The sequence below is a fragment of the Emys orbicularis genome, chromosome 2 (assembly GCF_028017835.1).
Source record: "Emys orbicularis isolate rEmyOrb1 chromosome 2, rEmyOrb1.hap1, whole genome shotgun sequence".
NCBI lineage: Eukaryota > Metazoa > Chordata > Testudines > Emydidae > Emys > Emys orbicularis.
This window is the reverse complement of record NC_088684.1, coordinates 234400588-234428244: the sequence shown is the minus strand read 5'-3', so window position 1 is coordinate 234428244 and position 27657 is coordinate 234400588. Positions and strand designations below refer to the sequence as shown.

The 27657-nt window shown below is 42.2% G+C and overlaps 1 protein-coding gene across 1 annotated transcript in view; it reads right to left on the bottom strand.

Annotated features, from left to right (window-relative positions):
* Positions 1 to 27657, bottom strand: part of OSBPL3 (oxysterol binding protein like 3) — a 119456-nt gene that overhangs the window by 28548 nt on the left and 63251 nt on the right. Inside the window, exons 7-14 of the mRNA XM_065398601.1 lie at positions 21263 to 21389; positions 20428 to 20531; positions 19489 to 19581; positions 18562 to 18715; positions 14642 to 14772; positions 8435 to 8542; positions 2061 to 2195; positions 1211 to 1304 (exon numbers count right to left, since the gene is read on the bottom strand). Coding sequence (XP_065254673.1) covers positions 1211 to 1304; positions 2061 to 2195; positions 8435 to 8542; positions 14642 to 14772; positions 18562 to 18715; positions 19489 to 19581; positions 20428 to 20531; positions 21263 to 21389 — 946 coding nt within the window. The remainder of the gene's footprint in view (positions 1 to 1210; positions 1305 to 2060; positions 2196 to 8434; positions 8543 to 14641; positions 14773 to 18561; positions 18716 to 19488; positions 19582 to 20427; positions 20532 to 21262; positions 21390 to 27657) is intronic.

The window sequence follows — 27657 nt, the reverse complement described above, 5'->3', positions numbered from 1 at the left end:
AACAAACTTGTTTCTCTTAGCGACTGGCTGAACAAGAAGTAGGACTGAGTGGACTTGTAGGAGCTGAAATTATGTAACGAAAAAAAAATATCTACATTTGTAAATTGCACTTTCACGACAAAGAAATTGCACTACAGTACTTATATGAGGTGAACTGAAAAATACTATTTCTTTTGTTTATCATTTTTACAGTGCAAATATATGTAATAAAATATACAATTTGATTTCAATTACAACACAGAATACAATATATGTGAAAACGTAGACTAACATCCAAAATATTTAATAAATTTCAATTGTATTCTATTGTTTAACAGTGCAATTAAAACTGCGATTAATCGACTGCCCTAAACACAATCATTACCACTGCAATTAGGAGAAAAGAACACAAAGGCTACATCTACACTACAGACCTTAGAGCGGCACATCTGTACTCCTGCAGCTGCGTTGCTGTAAAGTCTCCTGTGTAGCCACTCTATGCTGGGAATAGAAAGCTCCTCCCCTGGCCTAATTAAACCACCCCCAATGAGCGGCGGTAGCTATGTTGGCGGGAGATGCTTTCCCGATGACATAGTGCTGTCCACACCGGGGTGTGTGTGGGTGTGTGTGTGCACGCGAGAGTGTGAGAGAGAGAAACTCATGTCAGTCAGGGTTGTGACAAAGGTTTGCCGACATATGTGCTAGTGTAGACAAAACCAAAAAGAGGAAAGTACTATGGTCATACACCAGGCCGATCAGTGTAGAGTTATTCTCACATTTCTCACGTAACAAAAGCTGCGTTTTGTTAACCATAACTATTATTTGTATTTGAATGGTATGTAAGGGGACAAGTTCGTACTGAAGATCCAGAGTGATGAGAAAATATCTACCTTTCAGTGAAGAAGAGATAGCACCCGGGGTTAGCTACTCCATAGGGTCCCAATGTCATGGAAAGAAGCTTGGGAGCAGCTGCAGGTCTCTGCGGGGAGATGACACAGACAGCAGACAAGTGTCTGTGCTGATACACAGCAACCCTCACACCTTAAAATGATCAGGGCACAGTTGACTGCACTAAGAGTATCCAAACTACACTACTCCAAAAACAGTTCAAATCTTAAAAGAAAAGCAAAAACTAGCCAATGTCTACATCTTGAAATCTGTGATATCAGAGTGATTTCTGGTAAGAAAATGCCTCTTCTCAGAATAGGATACAACAAAACACCAATCTTACCCAAAGTTTGCCTTTCATTCTCAATGTCGTTACTTAGGTTATCCTCAGAGATGTTATCACTTAGATCACTGGCATATGAGTCATCATCCGATACCTGGGGGAAGGGGGGGGGGAAGGAAACAACGTACATTTATATATATAAATAAGTTTGCAATATGCTACTCCTGACAACTGTTACGATCATTTGTGAAATTAATGGAAGAAAGGTCTGTCATTTAAAGAGATCTGTATTGTTGGCACTGTTTCTGTGTTGTATAGAAGCAACAGGCAAGCTTAACAATACAAATAGGTGTGCAGATCAGAGATCCATCCCTAAAAAGATTTCATAAATCACTATTAAATTATTATTTTATTGAAGGCAAAACTCATTTTCTTTGATCCTGAAAATTTAGAGGGGCCTTTCTTGAAATCGGGTCATATCAACTTTTGGGAATTTCATGAAATAGAAAAAGTTTAAAATTGCATGCTGCAAAGTAGCATTTGCCATAGGTCAACCTACAGGTGCCACAAGAAAAAAAAGTGTACAAATGCACAATCGTTTGATAAAATTTCTTGCAGCTCCTATAGGATGACTCAGGACAGATGCTGCAAAACTACATTCCTTATTCTTTCTATTTTAAAATCAGGCGTGCAAGCTACATTGCCTGTTTTCCCTCTTCAGCTACCTCCCTTACGTACTTTATTTTTTTAAGAGCGTAGCAAACAATTAAGTGTATGTGACTTTGAAATCCTCCAAAATATTTCATTTGTGATGGATCAGCAAGTTTGCAATTACCACGCAGAAAGATAAAAGGTTAAATATGTTGAAATAAGCTACATCAGAGAGATATTCTGATATTTGTGCTCAGACCTCGTTTTCTGAAGAACTTGCAGACAGCAGGACTTCTTGAGCATCAAAAAACTCTGAGAGAGAGTCTGTGACAGACAGCCTACTTTCATTGGAGAGCTGGTGAACCAGGCTTCGACTTCCTTCTCTTGAATTTTCCTGTTTAAAATAAATAAAAGGCTTTTAGGGAAAAGTATGGTAATTAGCAATGTGCACATGTAGGTACAAACCAACAGATACACGACTCAGAGACAGGGCTGTAAATGTTGCTACAGATGAACGCATGCGCCCTGCACAGTTTACTGTAGGAAGCATGCATTTCAAAGAGGGGACAAGCAGCAAAGTGCAGAAGAAGAATCAGACACACAAATGACAAAGTGAAGCTCAGTAATGTGTATTTTGCAGAATTAGTTACTGCTTTTGCATATGCATCTTTTCTTCTAGGAACAGCTGTTAAAATGTTGCAACAGTCAAGTGATCTGTTTAGCTAAATGTATGTGTATACATAGCTTCCCCCTGAAAGGAAAGCAACTACAAAAACTCCGTTTATTGATGTGGACACAACAGCAAAATGGGGACAGATATATGCATGGAATTAAGTGGCAGGCCACAACTTTTATTAAACTTTAACACAGGGGAGGGGCACTAGCCACCCATCACCCAGACTCTCCTATAGCAGGCACTTAATCGGGTCCAGTGCAGGGGTTACAGGGCTCCTTACCATATAACCAACAACGTGGGGTGGCTCTCTCCTCAGCCTACCCTCCCCCCCACACCCAGGAGGCAGCTCTCAGAGTCCTAGTAGCCTCCCCACCACAAGGGAGAGGGACTTGGCTGCAAGGTGGGGACCTCAGCCCACAAGGCCCAGAAGGTCTCACCCTATTACATGAGCCCAAGGTCCATCACCAAAATCCCAGGACTTTTATCTCTGGGAATTCTTTATTTTATTCTCAACTGCACTAGAAACCAGCCACAGGGGGCACCAGCAACTAGCCCCACCCAGTCATGCAGCCTGGTATCACAACCGTTGCCCAATCCATGCCTGCACGTGTTGTAGCCATATGTCAGCGTCTCCATCTGGCAGATGTAGGCCATCATCCCCAAAAACTTCTGGCCAATTGTAATGGATGTGACACTAAACGTAACAGACTCTCCCCTAGCCTCTGCAAATTAGTCAGTTATTTCCTCCCAAGCCTTGTTTAAACACAAAATGTTCAGTGCATTGGCATACAAAGATTTATAGGAGCCAAAAAATATTCTAATTGCAGGTCTTGCTTTCCTAGCTGTCTTTCTGCTGCTAGGCCACTTATGCAGCGGTAGTACTGCACCCAATCCTCATGTGCAGCACCCCGTTAATGAAGAATATCATACTACCAAGGCTACTTAAAAGGAAATAGCCTTTGCTGCGGGATTCATAGCAGAGTTTATACGTTATAATGGGGATTTGAGTGTCTTGTACCACAGCAAGTCTTGAACAGTCTTTGTGTACTTGGCACAGTGACGCTATTGGCAGGCTAGCGATGGCAGGAGAAGCACCAAGAGACTCATTATTTTAGACTATCTACTGGGTATAGAGAGGGGAAAGAAGTGGGTAGGAACAAGTGTCCTTGTTCTCAGCATCTCCACAGCTACTGGGGAGAAGGACAAGGTGGCTCGCTGAGCATGTTACTGCCCTCAAGTTTCATTCTGCATATATCTAGGAGTATTGTAAGATCCAATATAGTAGAACCTACTTAACTAATTGGTAGCCTAATAAATGGCTGCCCCTGCTTAGATAACTGTCAGGAAACACACTCAGTGCAATGAGTGCTAGTGACTGAGCACAAGATAGATAGCACACATCTTCCCCTTATCCCATCATCCAGGGCTGAGGTGTGTTGCAAGCATCTACCACCTTCGTCTGATCAAGGCAACACCAACATCCACCTGCTTACCACCTTCTTTGATGCAATTCAACCATTGCTTCCTCAGGGTCTCTTTTCCTACTTCCCTCTCCTGCTATGCTATCTTCCCCAGGTCCTCTTCATTCATTATCAATATGTATCCAAACCAGCAAAGTTGTGCTCCCTGGATTCTGTCAGCCACATCACAGACTTTGACTTCCATCCTAATGCTTTCATTTCACAATCTCTCTTTGTGCGACTCTATTGCGTGAAAACATCTCATTTCAAACACCTGTAGATATTGGTCCTGCCATCTCTTTACAACCAATGCTTCTGAATCATGTAGCACTGCACGGCACACCACTGTTTTATACAATTAGGCTTTTAGTCTCAGTGGCATGTGCTTGTCATTCATGAGCCCCGAGATGTTATTCCACACTCTTCCAGCACTCTCCAGTCTAGAGTGGATCTCACATTCAAGCTTGCCATCTCCTGTAACACAGCCGCCAAGGTACTTGAATTGGCCAGTTTGGTTTAATGGTACTCCATTAAATTCTATATGGACCTGTGGCACTTTATGGATCCAAGTGACTTCAGTCTTAGGCATGGGATGGAAATGAGCATGACTGCTTAGTTGGTCATACCAATGGTTTACTATTTCCCCATGGTCTTATTTTGAGGATGCCCTTATTGATGCATCATTTGCATAAAGTAGCTTCTCACCTTTTCCCGCTGGGATGCTTTTGCTGATGTAGTCCATCAATATGGTAAACAGGAGCGGACTGAGGGTCAACCCCCGATGTAGTCCAACTTTCACTTCAAAAGGAGCTTGTTCCAAAACATGTTTGGATCATGTAAGGTATTCTATATAGTGCAAGCACCATAGTTATTAAATCATCAGAAACTCCATATTTTCTCACCACTGGTACGAGCATCCTTCTGACCACTTTATCAGGTGCCTTTTCTAGGTCTATAGAGGCCCAGAAGCGATCCTGTTGGTACTCTAGCCCCTTCCCCTTCAATTGCGGAATGACAAACATGGCATCTGTGGTTCCTCATCCTTTCCTAAAGCTGAACTGTTCTTGTATGAGGATGGTTTCCACCACTCTCCTAATCCTAGCGTCTAAGATATGTTTCAGTACCTTCATCCCATGCAGCAGTAACTTTAATCCTCAATAGTTTCCACATTCACAGATGTTTCCCTTTTTATGTATTGGGATCAAGATAGACTTGCACAAATCTTGGGAGAATCTCGTCTTGCCAGACTGTTTTAGCCACTCTGCTCATCTATTTTATGCCTCTCTCTAACCCAAGACTTTCACCAGCTCCACAATCACCTCATCAGGTCCCACTGCTTTACCGTTCTTCATTTTCTGGACTGCATTTCTCACCTCTTCCTCAGTTATGTCAGGCTCAGGCACCACATTAGGCTCACATATGGGCAACTCCACCCGAAAGGGGTTTGCCTCATTTCAGAAAAACTCAGAGTATTGTTTCCACCTCTCCTTTGCTTGTTCAGGCGTTACTAGCAGTCTCCCGTAGTCATCATTTACAAATGGCATTGCAGCACCATCCTCCTTCCCTCCAAATCTCATTTTTGCAATGCTACAGTAGTCTTTTTGCCAGCCAACTGCAGGTAGTTTACAAGCTCATTTTACAGGCTGTCTAGGGCATGGTCTTTGGCCTTCACTGCTTGCTTTCCAGCTTGCTTTGCTTCTCTGTATTCACTTTCATTTGCACTCAGTGGATTCGTTTCTTTTTCTTTATGCACCACTTTCTTATTTCGGATTGCCACCTGCACTTCAGGAGTCCACCACCACTTCTCTTTCTCCCTTCTTCCCTCCCCACACCCCATCTTCATTGTCCACAAACCTCTTCCACCTCCACAATCCATGTTCTTTTGAGGTGATTACACTCCTCTTCAGATGATGCCAAATCTGTTTCCAGCTACCAACCCTATACTGCTTGCCCAAACTTCACTGCCATACTCCATTAACTCCCCATACTTTGTTTCTTTTGAGCTGATCCACCTTTTGAGGATAAAAAGCATCGACTAGCCCAGTGTTATCTGCAGACATATTTGCAATAGTTTCCAGGTGTCTGACAGTATGAAGTTTTCATTCTGCAGCTTCCCTATTTTGTTCTAATAATCAAATCTCTTATGTTTAATAGAATGTTTTAGTGCTTTATATTTTTAAAGCAATGCATTAAGTACGTGAAATGCACTAGTGCCACATATCCATGATGCTCTGATGAATTTGGAGGATTGCTTAACTGAGGTGTGTTTCCACGGGAGCTTATGCCAGTCAATAAGATTCTACTGCACTATGAAATTCTGTACAATATCAATGAACTAACATACCAAAAACAGCACAGATTTTCCTTATACAATTGTGATAAACAGAAAACAAAAAAAGGGTATAAACTTCACAATAGTTAAAGCTTCATAATCTTCTCCTTGGTCAGGAGGTGGAAGATATCTAATAATCAAAGTCTTACAGGAAGACTAGGATAACTGTTGTTCCTGGGATTGCGTATATGACTGAAAACAATATTAAAAAGCAACAATCTGAACTAATTAGTCCCATCTGAGAACATGGTAGTTTCTTACAATTTACCATGTTGGAGTTTTATTTTCTCTTCTTTACTTCATAAGACGCCAAGATGAGCAATAAAGTAGAGTCATGAGCTGCTATATGGACAAACTAAACTTTTACCCTAAATCTTGAGGAACTAGTTTTGTTTCCCCCCACTGGTTTGATTTCTACAGGATCTATCATCATCATTTGTTACCAAAGTGCCGTGATTATAACTGGAGAGCGTAGAGAGCATAGAGAAGCTGTCACTGAGTCAAAACCCTGTGACACCATACAGTCAAAGTAAAAATAAGTGGCATATTTCTGGAGTATAACCATGGCCAGAGTGCAACTGGAGCTTAAGTAAGACATCCTGCCAATTTCTGGCATCAAGAGAGTTAGGATGAATAAAGTTGCCCATGCCGTGAAAATTCAATACTTTTCAGCATGATAATAGCAATTGGCACCTTCCAAATAAATTAGATTTACCCTGAAAAATGACACAGGAAGCTTGGAATGGCAAAGTAATAGTGTCCTTGAGTGCACTTAAAACCAAATTTTGTACAGCGGCCCTTTCTCACCACTCCCACTGCTCTAGAGTACTAACACAGTCTTCAAGAACACATTTAACTAGAATGAAACAGGCCCAGTGTAAGTGCCTTGGTCCTTGAGCTAACTAGGATAAATCCTGAGCCAAGTTATGGACAGTTTGTGAATGAAACATTAAGGTTCCCCCCCCCCCTTCTTATTTATGTATTTAGGCATGTACTGCATGGTATATACATTGCTTCAGCACTGACCCATTGTCACAGCAGGGCCTTTTTTGTATTAATAAGAAAATCTTTTCAAGAGTTGGTCTGTGATAAGCGACTATCCAGAAGAGCTCTTATACTTTTTTGAAACACTGTTCAAATTTTCAGGGGGATAAAAAGCAAAGGCCACTAGCACAATCAATTACACTTTAAAATCTACAAGTGTGACCAAAATCCAGCTCAAATAGTACACTATACCAAGACAGTTGAACCGACTGAATGATGAAAAAAAATGTCTTAAAAAAAAAAAAAAAAGAGGAAATTAATACATTACAGAGGACATGAAACAAAATGCAATCTCCCATTCAACTTCTAATGAAACATTTACTATACAATCACTACAGAAATTTCTTTGATTTAACATTTAGGAAATCCACCAGAAACAGAACACATGCGCACACACTCTGTTTCCTTCAAGGGGTAACTTTTTAATTATTTAAGTGACATTTGAGACATGTAGGGGACATCCTAGCTACATACAAGGAAAACTAAATTGCTAAAACTGCTCATATCTCTCATTTTTTCATTGCTTTTTAAAATTATTATTAAAGAATGACCTATTTTTGCATGTTATTAGCACTTATTTAAAAATATAATTAGCCCTTAATGAAACACCCTGGCAGCTGATGTTCGGTACTAACAAGGAGTCAAACCAAATCCAATAGAACAAAATACATCCAAAGCACAATACCTAATGTATTTTACAGTAAAGTTACCCTTCCCCTTCTGCAATTATTTGGGTTCTGTGTTAAAGCTGCTATACAGGTAACAGTAGCGACTAGGGAACATGAAAATGATCAGGGAAAACAGACAGCGTTGAGAGAAAATAATGCCAGATAGAATGATGGGGTGACTTTGCTCATGCCTAAGGTAAGGGGGAAGTAACAGAAGGAGAACAAAGGACCTGCCAGCAAAAAGCAATGGAAGTGTTTAGGAAAACTGTTCTAAATTAATACCGCACAATGCAACACCATGTGAGCCACACGCATGAGGGAAGAGGCGCTCCTTTTGCTAATACAACTCACTGTATGGGGAACAAAGGAACGGGACAGTACGCAGCTATGCAACAGTCTGTTGCTGCAAACCCTTACACTTAGACACCACTGAAACAGGAAATCCATACCCACCTTCACCAAATCAGGACTTGATTTTGCATTAGCTGCTGAATCAAGGAGCATAGATTCGGCATGTATTCTGTGTAACCGGTCTTTAAGATCTGTGTTTTGTGCTATGGCCTGGAACATTTAACAAAAAATATGGGGCTATAAAGTTTTCTTAGCTAATGTAGACAGTGGCTTCATTGTGCAAAAGGGGCAGAAGAAAACGTCACTAGATACATGATAAATAAACAGAATGGGGAGATGGGAAATCTTAGGCCACCAGAGGCTATATTCTGGTTTTTAAAAGTTTAGATGTTATTTTATGTGTTCTTTTTCCCTTTGAGGTCTCTTCCTCTATCCCCTTCCACAACCTATCCTCTCTAATCACGCACTGTTAACTCAAACTATTTCCCCCAGAACTATAAAGCTGTGCAATTAGAAACATGCATTTCCCTTTCAGCCCGACATAAAACACTTCCCTTCGCTTGCCACTGCATCACTGACAGCACATCCAGACTACTGGCACTTTTCCTAAAAGTCATCCCCAGAGCAGCCATGCGATTGGCTTTGCTCCTATAAAACTGCCCCAAATCAGCTTCCTTCTGCTGCATCTCAACCTGTGGGTTATAAAAACTATGCTACTTGGGCAGGGATGGAGCAAGCAGTGTTACAGAGCACAGGACAGCCCTTATGCACCAGAGGCCAAGCGTGTTTCTCCAAGAAAGAACTCTAGTGATGGCAGAGGGACAGTTCCACTGGCAGCGGGCTGGAACACTGGGAAACAGAAGTGAAAGTGAGGAAAGGCACTTTTCATATTTTAACACCTAAATTCAACAACATTAGGTTTTGTTCATGTAGTTTGCGCAAGATCAAACAGGATTACGAAGTGAATAGGAGTAGCTCTGTCTTCCTCAAAGAGATACTGTGACTTTGTTTAGTGCAATTATTTTATTACCAAACATTTTGAAATTATATAGATTTTTAATTTTTGAAATTACTTTTCATTAGCAGTTAAAACACAAATTTCTCCATAACAGTGATAATGGAATGCCCCATTCTATACTCCATTTCAGAAGCAGATCTCTTCAAATAATAAATTAATAAATAATACAAAGGTGATCTATTATCCAGAGAGATCGGAAAAGAAACTTCTTATATAGCATGACGACACTGTATCAAATGGGAATGTTTCCTTTACATTTAAACATGAGTTGGTAGTTTTTAAATACTGAAGTAAAACAGAAGGGGAGGCTAGTTCACTTGTTTCAGTCAGGATGCCTCAAACAAAAACAAAAAACCCTTATACCAGGTGCCGAATACCCTGACAAGTATTCCCTCACCATTTCATAAACAAGATGAGTTATTAATTTTAGGAAGGAAACATTAAAAGGTTTGCAGAGGCAGTGTGAAACATTTCCTTCCTGATATTTAGCCTTCTGGTAATAGGGCCTTCATTAATCATGACTTCCGAGCATGTGCTTTCACTGCAAAACTGGGATGCCGTTGAAACTCAATACCTGGCAACCACATCTTTTTGGCCATGGCCCTGGTTAGTTCCCAAATGAGTGCTTCTGAAACTGAACTTACAACACAAAAAGCTTTAACCAACTTCACTAATAAACTTGATAACTTGGAAATAAACTTTCCCTTAAGCAGCATATAGAACATTTAACTAACTATATAAAATTGGTTTTGAGGAGTTACAAGGGGAGCATCAATGCTGGATAAAATGTGAAGTCTACAGCGTAATCCAAGTGGGTGTGATGGACTAAAGGACACACCATTCCCCAGAAAGGAAGTTTTCAGCTAAGAACATTCAATTCTAGTTCTTAGCATATCCACTAGCCCTGAACTGTCTGGGGAATAACAAACTATAAGTAATAAGATAGGGCGGGCTCAGATAACAAAAGCATATATTCTATATATTAGTGCAACCCAAAAAATAAAGTCATTTTAAGGAGCATATGTATGGACTGCCTATTGGACACACTCACTTTCATATGTGGAAGACTATATCAGCTGCATAATGTGTGGTGAATGTAGACATGGATAGCTAGGTGGCCTCTGCATATATGTCACGTTGCCTGAGACCTCCCAACCCCAGTGGTTGATACTTCCCTGGTTGAATGGGTTGTGATCCTTTTGGGAACTGGATGCACAGAGATGATTGCAATGGTGTAGAAAAGAAGCTTGCATCATCACAGATGTCTCAAAATTTTGAGACATGTCTGAGAACTGGTCTTTCGGGGAAGCTGCATGATCTGATTCTGGAGTCTGATTAACCCATCCTCTCTTGGTCTGTAAGTATTATGAAGCCTCCTGTGGTGTCTATTTCCATTCTGAGGCTGGATAGTCTCTTTTAGTGTCCTTTCTTCAGGTTTGTGTGGATACAGTACTCCGAGAGAACAATTAAGGCTTTGGCTGTTGGTTCCCTAGATTCTTGAACAGATTTGGTTCATCCTGGAATTGATAGAGCAGGGGGCCTGACAACCTCAGCTTAATAATGACTGCCACCAGTGCTTAATTTGTAATGAAAGAGGTGCTGGGGCTCAAGCAATTTTTTTATAGTCATAACTGATTCAGCAAACTGAGGTGTGCCGGAATGCTGCCCTGGCAAAAAATCATTACTGTCTGCCCCTCAGTAGCTTCATGAAGCCTTTGGGGTTTTGTACAGGTATAGGTCTAATCTGTATGAGAAACAGAATCTCATAAGGATCCCCCTGAGAACTGGAAATGCTTCTGCCAGGCACCCTGGAGCAAGGTAATAGTCTCTTGGGATTTTGCAGTTACTGCTGATCTTGCAGTTTCCTATTTTGAATATGGATTGCTTTATCCACTTAATAAGGTATTGGGGGTTTAGTATAACCATCACTCTCCTGGGTCTCTTCCCATATAAATAAGGTGGAGCAGTGCCAGGATATTCTTTTGATCAGATGGGTTCTATGGCCCTGAGAGGAGTAGAGACCATCTATCTTTTGGAAGGTTTGATGTTTGTTAGGGCTGAGTGAAGTATGGAGTGGGAGCTGGGAGGAGGTCTAGCACATATCCTTGCTACAAAATCTCTAAGACCCAGGTGTTTATTGTTGAGGCTGTCCAGCTGGATCACAAAGAAGAGAAATACCCTCAATTCTGTGTTCAGCCTCAGTCATATTCTCCAGTTACTGTGCAGCATTTTTTAGTCAGGAGGCGGAGGAGGGAGAAAGACAGCATCAGCCTCTGGTGTTCTTGTTCCAGGATTTTCATTATTGGATACCAAACATCTTCTGGGGGGAATCTCGGCTAGGAATACAGCCAAAGGACTGCTTTCTATAACTGGATTTGAAATATTTCCTTTGGCTCTTAGAATAATTTGACAAGGGTCATTTGCATGTTTCTATATTCCCTGCCAACATTTTCTCCAGTGTTTCCTGGAGATAGCTGACTCTTTTCAGTATCTCATCCAGGAACAGGTGCAGATGGATTCCTGACAACCCTATTATGGAAATGACCACCAGGCAAGCTTACAGGAATAACGATTGGCTTTTTCAGTGAGTCTCTGTTGTCCATGGTCTCAGCGACAGTAGCCTCCCCTAACTACTGTTTTGCAGACCACAGCCCTGGGGGTGAAAAACACTGCATATATTTAGTGTCTTATGAAAAATGTGGACACTGACATTATCCATAAAAGGGCAAAAAAATCCTCTGGGTTGATGAGAGGTCTGTATTTTTGAGATGATTTCACCAGTACAACACCACTCTTGCAAAGCAAGTAGGTGTCAGTATTTGATTATGAAGGCCGCAGAGTCCTTAAAAAGCATATTTTCAGTTCTTGTGTGACTGTGTTTACTAGAAAGAAAAATCACCTTCTGATGGGAGCACCATAGCCCCAGCTACGGAAACCATCACGGAGTCTTCTTTCAGAATCTGGACCAGATTTTTTTTCCCCTTGATCCTGGATTTCAGAAACCTCCCTTGTTTACTTATCTCTCTCCTCTCCCACCAAGAAATTCCTTCTCGGATCTATTCATGATTTTTGGGGGGTTGGGAAGAAATGGTGGAGGAGGGAAGACAACACAGACACACCACCAAGAATCAACAAGTTTGAATTCAGAAGGTAGGTATTTATCTTTCCCCAACTGGCTGGATGTACAGCACTAGCTATTACTAGTCTACAGTGTCACATAAGCAAGGGGCAGAAAGAAAAAGAACTGACACCTTTGCTATGTATCCTCTTCCTGATTTTCATGGTCTGCTGCAGAATGTTGTCCTTCCTGTAGTGTTCAGCCCAAGGAGACGGATTTTTCTTTGATTATTTGCTCTTCTTGGTCTGTTTGTGAAGGACAGGATTATTGCCTTCTCAGCAGGAGAGAGTACCTTTTGTTTGTGAGCGGAGTGCCTTTTACAGGATTTAAGGTAGGAGTGAGTTTGTCTTTCAGCCTCCCTCTCTCCAGAGCCAGGAAGAAAGAAGTAGAAGTGACTTATTTCTCTTTAAATCTGCCTGATCACCTTCAGAGCCTAGTACTCTGAGCACTTAGCTCAGGCTGTCCAGAAATCCCTTTAAACATCTTGGTAAGGACTGTGGGGATTTTGGCTGGCGCTCTCTTTAAAAGGAAGCAGATCTTAGCCAGGAAGAGTTTTGGTACTTGGATCATAACTGCTGCGCTCTTGATGTGTACATCCACCCTTCCAAATGCCTGCAAAGGAAGCGCCTGGCTTCTTCCTGAACATTCCCTGCTGCATGGGATGATCAGGTTACTGCTGTAGCATCACTTTCTCTGGCTTTACAGGCTGGGAACAGGTCTCACAGTGGATTCTGAGCTGAGGAGTGAGGAGTTTCACAGACGGAGCACTCTTCGGTGCAGCGTTCCTTTTTTTAGCCTTATTACACAACAGCAGGGGATGGGAGCTGATAGAGAGTGTTTCACGGGGAAATCCAAGAGGAAGCAGCTGAAGATCAATATTTAGCCTTTTGGGAAAAGGTTACACAGTCAACAGACTGTTCACTCTGCGCAGAGAGCCTAAACTAAGTATTTTTTCCCCTTGCAGATTTAAAAGTAGTAAGAAAATAACTCTGGAAAATGACAGCTTGTACAGCTGTGACCTATCTAGCGGTCAGAAACAGGCCTCCTGGGAGTCAAACAGAAAGGTGTGGTCAAATGAACACAGCTGGCCTGCAAGAAGCTTCAGTTGCCTCTGGTTTCTGTGGAGAGAGGAGGCAGCTAGAAGTTGGACTAGTAGAGATGCTATGAGCTAGAAACTCTTTCCATAAATGGAGATTCTGGAAAGCGAATGGTAGTTATCACCTATGCTAACTCTAGCTGTGCACCCAGTTCTATCAGTTCACCCATAGCAGAGTCACCACTGCCTCCAACTAGAAGACTGCAAGATAAGTTACAATCTAAAAGAGTGGCAATGACAACTTTCCCTTCTCTGAAGATCAACCACTGTGAATCTCGGGAGTTTGATCACCAACAGTCTTGGGAGTGGGAATCTCAAAATCAATCTCAAATTGACTGCTTGAGACTAGGCTGGTGCCAGTCCAGGGATTGTATTTTATAGCAGTCTTTTCTTCACCAGAGTCCAGCAAAGAAAGTTGATCAATGCTGAATTATAAAAAAGCATTAGAGAAAGCAGAACTACTGTTTTTTAGTTGCATTTCAATTCGTTTAGCAGAGGCAGCCAAATTCTTCAGCCACCCAAGAAATGACTTTAGGCCAAAGCATGTTGTGCAATGCCTGACTGCTGTAATACAAACCTCCCCACACCTTGGTGGTAAAAATAAAATAGAAATTTTAAAATTAGAGTCTGCTCTCTGACCGTTCTGTTTATAATGCCACATGGCTTCATAATTTCACAGCTAGGATTATAAATAATTACACAGCTATGACCAATCGGGTTATGCAGTTTCCAACAACCATTTATATTGTTAGTATAATATGAAGCACCAAATTAGAGAAAACAGTAACTCTGGATCACTGTCAAACAGCAGCTCTGATTCAACAGAATATTTCCAATACTTAATAAAATACATGATTGATAGATTAACTCTTCACAGTAATGTTCTGTTGATTTGCGGGCACATCCACACCTCCAAGGTTTGGAATAAGTGGATTATATGAAACACCAAAATACATAGTTTGTTTGCTTTAGTATTAATAAGATACAAATATAACCCAAGATACTGAAGAATGAGAGATCTTATGAACGGTTACAACCAATCCCTCTGAATTTCACTGAACTCGACATATTACTTACGGATGATAAGGCATTCTTCAACCCAGCTATTTGTGCAGATGGAGATGAGGCTGCATCATGTTCCAGCAGCTGCTTCAGTTTCTCTCTTTCAACCGAGATTGTACTAAAAGCCGACTTTAAGGTGAAGTAAGCTAAAATAATTTTTTTTAAAAGCAGACAGTTAGAAAAATTCCACCAGTTGTATAGCAAGTTGTGAAACATTTCAAGGCAGCTTAATATACAGTGACAAACAAGACTTGTGGGGACAGAGCACTAAAGATAACCTTGGGTAACCTTGCCTAAGACCTGGTTTTTTACTAGGAAAAATGCTTATTATTAAGGCCCTACTTGAATTGGATGATTGTCAAATAACTGCTGCTGAGTTACGGACAAGACATAGAAAAAGTAAAGTAATAATGGACCTTTATTAATTGTGGTAATTTGGAAAAGCCAGAAAAGACTTTTTTTTAAAAAGAAAAAAATTTGCTGGAACAATATAAACCCTCAAATGTTATGTTATGCCTGCTAATTTTTTTGATAACCAGACATTTTGCTGCAACTATATTACAGTCAATGCATGGGGTTGATAATGGGAGTCCTGGCCGTCAGCTGCCTGGGATGGCCGGGGTTCCCGCCATCAGCCAGCTGGCTGGCTGGCAAAATTGCCTGGGTAGAAGCCTAATATTGAAGGATCTGCAATTTCCACAATATTGCAAATTAAGTATTTATTAGATGACAAATGCTCTGTGCTCCTGTATTTTCAGAGTCAAAGTATTATGATTCTTTATTATAAATGGTAGCGTTATAACTGCATGTACTACATTAACTTGCTTCCCTTCCTCAGTATGGATTTAGTCTCCAAACACTTGAGGATCTATCCTACGTTCCTTGAATAAGTAACATTTCCAGTGAAAAATGAAGGAGACACGCTAACCTGGGCTAACTGATTCACAGGATAAGCAATCCAACTGTGGACAGGCTAATAGTTTGTTCATGAACAGGGCTCTGTGGTGTTGGGCCATGCTGTATTTATTGGTGTGGGGATATTTCAATTTAAGTTACAAGAACTAAATGGACCAAACAACAAGATATTGAATTTGTTTAGTAGGTAACTTGCATGCTATGCAAACTTCACACTTCTATTTCCATTCCTACCTCTGTGTTGCTAACCTCAAGTGTTCACAAATCATGAGCAGGCCCCAAAATTTCATGAGATCAGCTTAACAAGCATAAGACTTCAAGTAATACATTTTGGAATCCTTTTATTTGCCTTCTGGTTTTTGAGGGTACACAGGTTAATTTTTTTCAAGCTTCTTTTCAACCATGTTGGCTAGAAACTTGTTAAAAACACTGCATGAGAATTACAGCATTCATTTGACTCCAGGAACTGGGGATTTATGGTAGGACCAAATATCATGAGACTTGCAACAAAACTGTGAGAGTTGGCAACACTGCATTCACATGCTCACAGAGGAGGTGGGGGCCTAAGATTTGAGAGAAGTGAGGGTGACAGAGCCAAATGAAAAGGTAAATGGAGAGGAAAGCAACTAGCTCTACCAAGGGTACATCATCACTGCAGAGTTAGCTTGGGCAATCGGCACCCGCGTCAGCCTAGCTCAGGTGAGAGTGGTCACATTGCAAAGTTGTACTTAAGTTACTGAGTCAAGACTGGTGCTGCACTCATCTGTATGTATCACTAGGACTTCTGGGCACACGATTCTGAGCACTGCAGTATGTTAAACTGCTCAGTGAATCATGGGAGAACTTGTCTGTCCTTCTGGGCATATGGGGAGGGGGAGGGGGGAGAAAAGAGAAACTGTGGGAGGCATTGGAGAAAAATCAGTCCCTGACTGGCTTAGCCTGTGTCCTCACTGAAAAATGGACAGGTTACCATCCCAAGAGAAAGCTTAACCCAGGCCTATACCCTGGATAGACCAGTTAGCTGGGGTGTAAAACACCAACTCAGATCAGAGGTTTGTAGGTGTGGATGGGAGAGATGTTGGGGCAACACACGAGTAAGAGCCCAGGTTTACGCTGCAGTGAAAAAAAAGCTCTAAAAGGGCTTGATCATAAAAGGGGATGAACGTTCACAATTCCCAGTGACCATCAAAACGGAATGCTGTAGGCTCAGCCCCTACTGGGAGGAAACCTACAGTGCTGTACAGCCAGCTCTGTCTATGCGGTCAGTGAGTCTTTTGAGTTAAAACCAAGGGATCAGACTCAGGTACTGGGTCCAAGAAACTTGCACTCAAGATTTACAAAAGGGACTAGTGGTTTTAGGTGCCTAACTTGAAAATCATTGCCTATAGTTATGACGTAGAGAAGATACTCTAGTCATAATTCTAATTACTTTTTGTGTCATATGCAGTGCAAAGCCTATGGAAGCCATTTATGAAATACCACTCGTAATTTTATAGTGGTAACTAAGAACAGAGGAATAACTTATCACATGGAAAGAAATGGAATGTAGTGTTCTAACAGCACTGTGCAAAATCTGATTTCCAACCCTCGTGAGATATACCAGAGCAATCTTCTTAGCGTATGCGCAGTGTGCCTAAGATGGTGCTGTTTGATGTTAAAAATCCTCTCCTCCATTCAAAACATTATTTTCCTATTTCAGAAGTATAGATGAGGCACTAATTTTGCCCACATTTGATTTTGCAAAGCTCAATGGTGAGAGAGTTCACTTATGTAAGTACAGTATCTAAAACATACGTCCACCACAGGGGAAAAACAAATGAGGAATGTTTATGATAACATTGCTGCATAGCCAGGGAAAAGTGGGTTTTCTGTGAGATGTCCTTATTAATGGTGGAATGCTTCAAAAAAAAAAAAAAAAAAAAAAAAAAAGTCATTTAATTTCCTGTTCATAAAAGCCTGCCAGATACTTACAAGGACTCTCCTTACCACCCCCCGCCAAATAAAAAGATACTGCTAGGGGTGACAGACAGACAGACAGACAGACAATTTCATGTTAGCAAAGTATAGCTATGGAAAAGAGTTTTTGCAGAGAAGGCTGTTCAGTGACAGCTTGAGCTAGCCCTCTGGTTGCTTACCATGAAATTTTACTCTTCTGTATTCACTAAAAATAGGTTACTACCATAGCAACCCTTGCATCACAAACAAACGTTAGCTCTGAAATACTGAGAATCATCCTGAATGCATCCTGTGTGTGCACGCGCGAGTGAGAGAAAACACACACACAAGGCAGTGAGCAAGTTGGCACTCTCTTGCTCATACACACAGGTACAATATACTGCTGCATTTATAGAAACTGATTTTAGGACAACTGCTTCTTCCCAGGATAACAGAATTTGGAGCGATTACACATAAAATTGGGGGAAAAGGGAGGCCACCATCATTCAACAGGAAGTGAAAATTCCAACCATTCCATTTAGACAGGCTTATTACTCTGAGGTCACTGGGTTTGATGGGGATCTGCCCTTGAAAAGACACCACTTGGAGTGTATTATGAACTGAAAAGCAGCTAAAGGAAAATCGAAGTCAATTTAAAAGGAATCAACTTTTTAAAAAAGTATACATAAAATGAGTTTCAATTTACGTATTACGTGTCGAGCCCTGCAAATCTGCAGATATTCGCGTTATAGTTGCAGATCAGATGTGGATACACATTTTGCATTGCACAGGGCTCTAATTATGTGAAACCGTAACATTTTCTGGACTTGGACAGGGCTGAGACTGTACTCTGGTTCCAAATCTGAAGTTTTGAAGAAAAGAAAATAATTTGATAGTTAAGCTACTATTTTAATGATCTGAGCCCACCAGATTTCAGTGCCTATCACATCTTGGGAAGCAGGGGGATGAGATGCGAAGTTATCCAGGACTTAAGAATTTTTACATAAGCCAGCCTCAGATGTCACACTATTATTTTAGCTGACACTTCACATAGCCATACAAGAAACGCACAGAATCTCACTCACCTTTATGTGCAATGTGACACAAGTCTTCTTGCATTTTAGAAAATTCTGATGTTTCAGAGCCATCAGAGTAATTTTTCTCTTCCCCAAAATCTATTGTAGATAAATTAGGATTGGAAGCATGCAGTCGCATGGGGGCAGAGAATACTGTAGGTACCTACAAGGAGGATATTTACAGTTGGTAAAATATGACAAGTCAAAGTTTTACATTTACATTGCAGACAATATAAATCAGGCCTTAGACAACAGCATGGGAGGAACAGCTGTTGATCAGAAATGGTTTTTTGCATGCCTCCAAGAAGATGGGAAGATGACATTGTTAAACATCTCGGACGAATGTGGAGAAGGAAGGCAAGAGTGCGAGAAGAATGGCGGACGTGTTGTGATTGGCGCAGTCTTAGTGACAGCTGAAGACCGATCGATCCAAGTGATCTGGGTGAATACATTTGGCAAACCAAAGAATAGGAGAGACCATGCTCAAAGGTTTCAAACTTGGAGATTTGGCAAAAATTTAGTGGAAACATTATTTTTGGTCTGGGGAGTGTTGTAGAGAATTTTGTTGTACCATGGTTTAAACTTATAACTCCCCAACAACATGCTTTGTGGAAGCCATTAGGTAAACAGACAGTTAAATAGTACTGTAAGATTTGCAATGGCTTCTGGACCCAGAAATGGAGGCTCAGTTGAGACCATGTGTGAAATCTTGGCCAGTTTGAAATCAATGGGAATTTTGCTATGGATGTCAAAGTCGTCAGGATTTTGCTCAATGACTATTTTGAGTCCCAGGGGACTGTGAAATCCAATCTCACATATTACCTGATCTAAGGAAATTGGAATCCTTCTAAAAGTGCTAGAGCAAGAAAAGATCAATAAGCAAGTTAATATTTTGAGGAAGTTGGGATGGGGCAGGAAAAAGACTGTTCCAGTTACCTGCAACATTCCTTTAGCGTCTTTCCCAATAACTCTAGACCGCCACCTCCTGTGAGTTCTTTTTTCCTTTTTTGGACTTTCAAAAGATCCACACTTTTAACAACACAGGGAACAAGAGTAACGGTAGGTGTCGTAAAACAATACTGCTAAGAAGAATCAACATCTTGACACCCCTCCCACTTCCATGAAGTACAGTATATACTCGTACATAAGCCAATTTTTTTTAGTAAAAAAGGGAAGCACCAGAGAAGGGGGTCAGCTTACCAACAGGTATGGAGAGGGAGAGGTGGGACACAGCCCCTTCCCCCAGCAGAGGGAGCAAGGAGAGGCAGCACAGCCAGCAGAGCCAGAAGGGAAGAGGCAGGGCCAGTCTCTCTCTGCTTTTGGCTACGCTGCTCTCCCCCCAGCCTCCAAAGCAGCTGCAGGGCCACTTGGCCCCGCCCCCCAGAGCAGGCTGGGGCCGCTCCGCCCAGCCCGCCGGAGCATGCTGTAGCCGTGCTGCCCAGCCCAGCCCACTGGAACATGCTGCGGCTGCGCCACCCGGTCTGACCCGCCGGAGCAGGCTGCGGCCGCGCTGCCCGGTCTGCCGGAGCAGCTCCAGCCAGGCCAGAGACATCCTCCCCTGGCCCTCCCCAGATAAGGTGGGAAGGGATGGGGTGAGTGTGGGGGTCCCAGGCTAGGGGTGGGGTCATGTGGGGGGTGGTCACAGGGGTTACTCCCCTGACCCCCAGCTTCTCCCCCCCAAAAAATTTCTCCACCAGTTGCTGTCCCGGCCCATCAGGAGCCAAAGTTTGCTGACCCCTGAATTATAGGGTTGGCTTATGAACAGGTCATAAAAATTTTCCATTTTTACTGATCCATGTTGGGGGGGGGGGTCGTCGACTTATAAACAAACAGGCTTATGATCGAGTATATATGGTAATAATTTTCACAACTGACCTGCATGGCATTTATAGCAGGTGCTGAACATGTCCTATGGAGAACTTCCATGCTCTGTAACAGCTGGCTCATTTCCATTAAATATGTGTGACAATACGAGAGATCTGTTTTGAAAGAGAGAATATTTTCAGTTGCTCCCAAGAAATGGAGACACGGGAAGTAATTTTTTACATGCAGTTAAAGTCTTACTTTGATTCACTTGTTTTTGCAGTCTAGTTTGTAGCGGATTGGTGTCAGCAGCACAAAGACTGTTACCACAGTTTGGCATTAGTCAGCCCCCTTAGTGGAGAGGGCAATGATGTCACAGGCTTGGAGACCGTACTATCTTCTCACCCCTAGAGGTGGGTCCTTCTAGGTCAGGATAGAGGCATATTGATGGGGCAAGCTTAAACTGCTGCTTTTCATGTATTTTTGTTCTATAGAGAAATAACTTCAAAAGAACCTCAAGCTCTTGGACTGTAAATATGTCTGGCACTTGTGATGTTCACTAAGGCCCAAATGGCTAGGAATTTTGGATGCTTCGATTTCTGGGTGCCTAGTTTGAGACACCTCAAAGCCTGGTCATCAGAAGATTGGTGCCCAAAACTTTCTGAAAAAGTCAGGCCCCTTTAAGAGGTCTCATGTTGGCCACCCAAAAATGGAGGTACTCGAAAATTACTATCCCTATAAAATGTGGACATAATTCACAAAAAAAAAAAAAAAAAAAAAAGCTACCACCACCATTTTCAGAGGTAAACACTACATGAGGACAGCCCTTACACAGTCAGTCAATTCCAGTTACATTCAGGAAATCTGAAATAACCTAATAGTTTACAGTTCCTTCAGATAACATTACCTTTTGAGCATTTTTCCATATCCTCAGAAGACTGTAGCCAAGGGGGAATCCTGGACTCACTACTTGGACAGGAAAACTGTAAGCTACTTCCAATTCGCAATGAATTCTGTTTTGTCATGCTGCCTGCCTGTTCCAAAGAAACAGAAATGAATTATTAATACAAAGGCAATCTATTATTGTGGGGAAGATACATTATGGCATCCAGATGCAGAGGACCAGGTTCAGACGCTGGTGAAGATTACATGCACCAAAAGGTGTCACAAATATATGAGCCAACAAAGAAATGCACATTTTTTATTTAATACCACCCCTTATGGACATGTGAAAATCTGAATAAGGGAGTGAGCTGACTAGCAGCTACCAGCAACAGAAAGCCAAATACAGAAGAAAATCAACAAGAACTAGGTTTGCTGAAAAGTAGATTTAAAAAGGTTTAACACTTGAAACCAGTTATGTCAGAGTAGTAAATTGAATAACACATCATCTGCCTTTAATGTTCTCTCCATTTCCGACTCAGCAAAACAAGGAACAAACCACGAATAGTTTAAATGTTAGGAAGATTTTAAAGAAAGGGGGGCAAGTTTCACCAGATGTTATCTGAAGACCTGACTAATGTTCATATTCCTATGATTATTCCTACTCTTATCCTATCTAGAATAACTACAGAGGAACTTAAACTAAGCAATACAAGCCTTACATCTATCTTCATATGAAAGTCTCTTCCATGCCTTTATATTAATAAGCTTGTTCCCTTTCTTTAGTCCTTTTTACTTATGGGGGTGGGAAGAAAACTGAACACTATATCTATTGATACTATTGATTTTATATACTGGCATTAGAATAAGTGTATTAAATACAACTTGTTTAGTCAGAACCAAGACAGTAAATATCAATTAGTAACTTTATCATTAATTCATGTATACAGCTGCTCTAGTTCTTTAAATCACTGCAGAAAGCTGTAGCCAGCCATATGTAGTAAACAACAACATGTTATCCACCTTTTGGAATGTACAGATGGAGTTTATAAAGATGTACAATTTAGAACTTTGTACACATTCCACATTTACTTCTCCAAAATTCATAACGTGAAACTTACTTTTGCTCTACAATTCATATACAAATGGGGGGGAAGTTGCCAAAAGGAGGCAGGGAAGGAAGCAAGCGCTTTTATAGCTCAATCTAGCTGGACAGACTGACTCACAAAAAGAATGTTAATCCTTAGAATGCAAACATTCTACAAGCTATTAAAATGTGTAACATAGAACATTGATCATGGGCCAAATCTTCAGCTGGTGTAAATTGGCATACCTCCACTGACTTCAAAACTGGGTTAATAAATTGGAAGTACACTAAAGTATTTCATATTAAAAATAAACAAGTTACGTTACTGTACCTCTGGTTCTTCAAGTTGTGTTATCCACGCAGGTTCCACTCTTGGTATGCATGTGATCGGATTCTTTCAGGGAGCGGTGCCTGTTGGAGGAGCCTCTGTGCTCTAGATATCCTTACATTTGCCCCACCCGCGTGCATAAAGGGTGGAGTGGATCCTCAGTTTCTTTGCCAATACAGAATCCCAGAGGAGTAGGTTTCTGTAGCAGTGGGGAAGGAGGGCAGTTCGTGGAATCCACACAGATAACACATCTCAAAGACCCACAGGTACTGTAAGGTAAGTAACCATTCTTTCGAGTGATCGCCCATAGCAAGCGGTTGTCTCTGCTCGGAGGTGGGTAGTAGGAGTCCTACTTAAACAAGTGATCGCAGGATAGCCCTACCAAAGCAGGAATTTGATCTTGACACCGCTACAAAAGAATAGCGTCTTGTAAAGGTGTGGACTGAGTTCCCTGTAGCTGCCTTACAGATTTCAGAAATAGGGATACTCTTCAAACAAGCAGCAGAGGCTGCATGAGCTCTAGTGAAATGAGCTCTAATGTGCTTAGGGGGTTGGCTCTAGCCTGGCTAACTCATAACACATCCTTATGCAGTTAGAGACCCACTTACCTAGCCTGAAAGGACCCTCCCTGCACAGGGCCGGCCCCAGGCACCAGCGGAGGAAGCACGTGCCTGGGGCGGCACATGCTAAGGGGCGGCATTCCGTCCATTCGTGGGGCGGCTCAGTCCGGGCCGCTTTTTTTTTTTTTTTTTTTTGCTTCGGCAGTTCGGGTGCCTTTTTTTTTTGGCTTGGGGCGGCAAAAAATGGTAGAGTCAGCCCTGTCCCTGCAAAGGCTACAAACAGTCTAGGTATGTTTCTGTATCACTGTATGGCTTTGTCCCATCATTGTAAAGAAACAGTGCCCTTACTCCATCAAGTGGGTGAAGTTTTGCTTCCCCAGAGGTCGAGCGAGGCCTGGGGAAGAATACTGGGAGATGAATGAATAGGTTTACCCAGACTTCTGAAATAGCTTTGGCGCAACGGGGAAGGGGAGGGGAGAATCCAACAACCCTGCTAATAGTATATTGAGGTCCCAAGGGGGAGGGAAGCTCCTGAACTGGGAGAAATACATGAATGAGGGTTCTTAAGGAACCTGACCACTGTAGAGTGGGAAAATACAATATGACCCTAAATAGGAATGTAAGTGCAGCTATTGCTACTGCATGTAGCTGATAGAAAGTCAAGATTGTTTCAGGGCTAGTAAATAGTCCGATATTGCTGAAATGGGTGTTGTCAGGGGAGAAAGCTGGTGCTGAAATGTCCAACTGGAATACCTCCTACACTTTGCTTTAAATCAGTCCAGTGGAGGCTTTTCTATTGTGCAGCAGATTGTTCTGAACTCCAGCTGGACAGCTTCTTTCAAGGCTGCCAGATGTAAGGAGGTTGGGTCTGGATGCAGGATCTGACTATTGTTCTGTGAGATCATGTCAGTCACAGCAAGTCATGTGCTTGGTGGCTATGTTGAGAGATTCATCAGATCCAAATACCAGAACTGCCGGCTCATGCTGGGGCTATCCTAGTCCTCAGTCCTGCCTTTTTTCTCAGTTCCTAAGAATCCTCCATACCATGGGGATCAGCAGAAGAGCATAGATCGGTCCCGGTGTCCAGGGATGGGGGGGGGGGGGAAATGAGGGAAGTCACCGTCCTGAACTTGAAACAAAATTACTTTGTTCAGACATTAAAGGTCTGAGACACCTCCTTTCTTCTTTGGGACGAAAAAATAATAGAAATAGACCCCCTGAAGGCACCTCCTTCACTGCTCCGAGTTGTAGAAGGCAGTCCACTTCTTGCTTTAACAGTATCTTGCGAGACAGGTCCCTGAAAATTGATGGGGTGGGGGGCAAGGGGTAGGAAGGGTTTGGAACTGGAAAGAAGATCCCTTTTTTGCAATCTCTAGGAGCCACCTGCCCAAGGTGATCCCAGTCCAGGCTTCACAAAAATAAGATGCGATTTCCTTTTTTACCCCCCTTTGGCAAAGATTCCAGATGATTCTGTTGGGCTCTTGACATTGGCATCAGACCTGCTGCCTGGTGGACACCACAGCGTGTTCAACAGCAGAGAGAGGGGCAGAGGGTCATCTCTAGTGGAACTTCTTCTACTTCTCCTGCTTCAGCTACATCTTTCTTGTGTCTCTGACATCCTCTGGGGCTGACAACAGTACTAGGCAGAGAAGTACTGCTTGAAGGACGATTGTTGACATGTTTGCTTCCTTCTTTGGGCCGCTGTGTTCCAGTCTCAAGAACACAGAGTTGCCCTCAAGTCTCAAGGAATGGAGGGTCTCATCCATCCTAGAATTAAGAGGTTCACTGCCCGCCAATGGAAGGTCCTCGATTGTTGTTTAGACCTTCCAGGGGATCCGTACAGACTAGAGCCAGGAAGACCTACTCATGGTCACCAATGTGGCCATATTACATATGTCAAATGTCTTCAGCACAGTCTGTCAATTGGTCCTCCAGCAAAAGGACCTTCAGCTTCTCTTGATGTGCTTTTGGAAGCTTATCTACAAGCTAGACAACCTATCCCATACTTGGAGAGGAGGGCCTGATAATTAGTTATATGCATCTGGATGCTGACTGATACGTATACTGACACCTAAAGAGGTCCAATTTCTTTGGGGTCTTCTCTCAGGGTATTCATTTGGGAGGTCCCTGTTTTTGTGTTTCCTGGACATTGGCCACTGCAAGCAAACCCAGTAGTGGGTATGAATAGAAATATCTAAATTCCCTGGAAAGGAACTAGTATCTGAAAATGATCTATCGGCTCACTTGGGTGTGACCAGAACAGATGTTGCAGGCTCCAATCGCCCCTCATTTTATGGGCCTGGTGAGCCTGCCAGATGTGGAAAGGTGTTCGATGTCCATGAGTTGATATGGTTTCCTGTACCACCTCCAGTAGTATACCCAGGGTCTCTGCCATTTTCCTGGAACACCCTGAAGCCATCCACTGAGGAAAACATAGCAGGATTCACTGCCTTGTCTAGGGAGGATGCGGAGATGGCAAGGAGGACCAGATGTTTCCCCCCTTGCAGCTAATGCTCTTCCTCACTTTCCAACTCTTGCCTTACCAGTATTTGAGACTGCACTAGATGGCATGGCTGAATCGACCTATATTACCTCTTCGGGGAGGAGGATCTAGCTCTGGAGACAGTAGAAGATGCAAAAACCATCAAGGAGTCTGGTGGCACCTTAAAGACTAACAGATTTATTTGGGCATAAGCTTTCGTGGGTAAAAACCTCACTTCTTCAGATGCATCTGAAGAAGTGAGGTTTTTACCCACGAAAGCTTATGCCCAAATAAATCTGTTAGTCTTTAAGGTGCCACCAGACTCCTTGATGGTTTTGTAGATACAGACTAACACGGCTACCCCCTGATACTTGACACCATAGAAGATGCAGCCTTTCTAGAGTATGGCTGCCCACCCCACTGGAAATACTTTCTTAACATGATGAACTGATAACTCAGAAGCCGGTGGCTTGAAAATCACCACCTTCAATCTTTTAAGGAGGGGTGACTCGGGTACTGGGCTCACAGTTAAGTCACTTGGGTACAGTGTATGCTTTGGGTAACAAGATAGCTAGTACTGGGGAACACTGTTTTGAGATGACTGGTATGGAGGTAATAAGTACCAGGACTCTGGGTACCGAGATATTCTGTGCCAAGGCTCTGGATACCAAGGTACCCAGTGTTGAGATTGATGCCGAAGAACTGGTAGAGAGAGAGGTCCATATGGTCTGGGAGTACTGCTGATGCGGTCTTGGTAATTGGTACTAGGGTACTTCAAGAGGCCTGGTTATGCTTTTGGCCCTTACGAGATTGAGCCTAAATTTAAGCTTAAACCAAGCCAAGCCAAGCCAAAAGTTTGATGGCTTATGTCTCTGCTTGCTAGGCCTGGGAGAAGGTGACCTGCACCTATCTTGGCCCTGCAGTGGTGCTCTTTTCTGCCCATCAGAAGTTGTCAACGCTGGAATAGCAGGCGAAGCCTCTTAGAAGAAGTGGTCCGGGAGCGCAGATTAGAATCTTGGCCCACCAGTGCACTAATAGAAAGGGGCTGCCCAGATTACATTGGTCCATTTCCGACCTTCCTTCAGTGTCCCAGGCGGAGTGGATCGAGCTCTCAAGGTGGAACAGCTTTAGATGGGCTTCTCTAGTTTTCCGGGTGTAGCTAGAGAAAGAGTGACATACTCCCCAAAACATTCTGCATGTCCCTATCCTACGCAGAGTAGGCACCAGAAGTGCCCAGCATTGACGGGTCTTAAAGTTTCTGCTATATTGGTAGGATGAGTGTGTCTAGCCTAAACGGATATTTGTTTTTAAAAAAAATGGGCAATAACTCACTAATTATTTACTAGTTAGAGTACTAGCTAATTAACACTAGCACAGTATACAGAAAAGCAGGCAAACACTGCAGGACTTTTGACTTGCTGCCACAGGTGGTACGAAGGAACCGAGGGACCCATTCTGCCCTTTATTCCCTGAGGAGTGTGCGCATATGGGGCGGTTAGCACAAGGATATCTACGGTGCAGGCATGGCCCCAATAGCCACTGCTGGCCAAAAGAATCCAATCTCATGCACATGCGGTGCATACATGCTAACACTAGAATCTCTGTGGACAACTCATCTCGAAGAAAATTGTGTGTCAATTAAACACATTGGCAAATTTATGATTTACAGTTTTATCATCACTGCACATTTTTAAAGGAAGCCTAAATACTTATCATAATATTGGATTGCTAATGTTTTGTAGTTCTTCTAGATACTTCATGAAATTATTTGCTAAGTTTTAATGTTAAACCCACAAATTTTCACCACTGTAGCATGAATGGACAAAGCTTAAATTTAAAGTAAAAATCTAGTTACTTTTCCCATTCTGACAGCAAAACTCATGTGTACCAAAGATATTTATTATGCAACCATTAACAGATTAGAACTTTTCCAATATTGGCCTTGTTACCATTTAAATGAAGC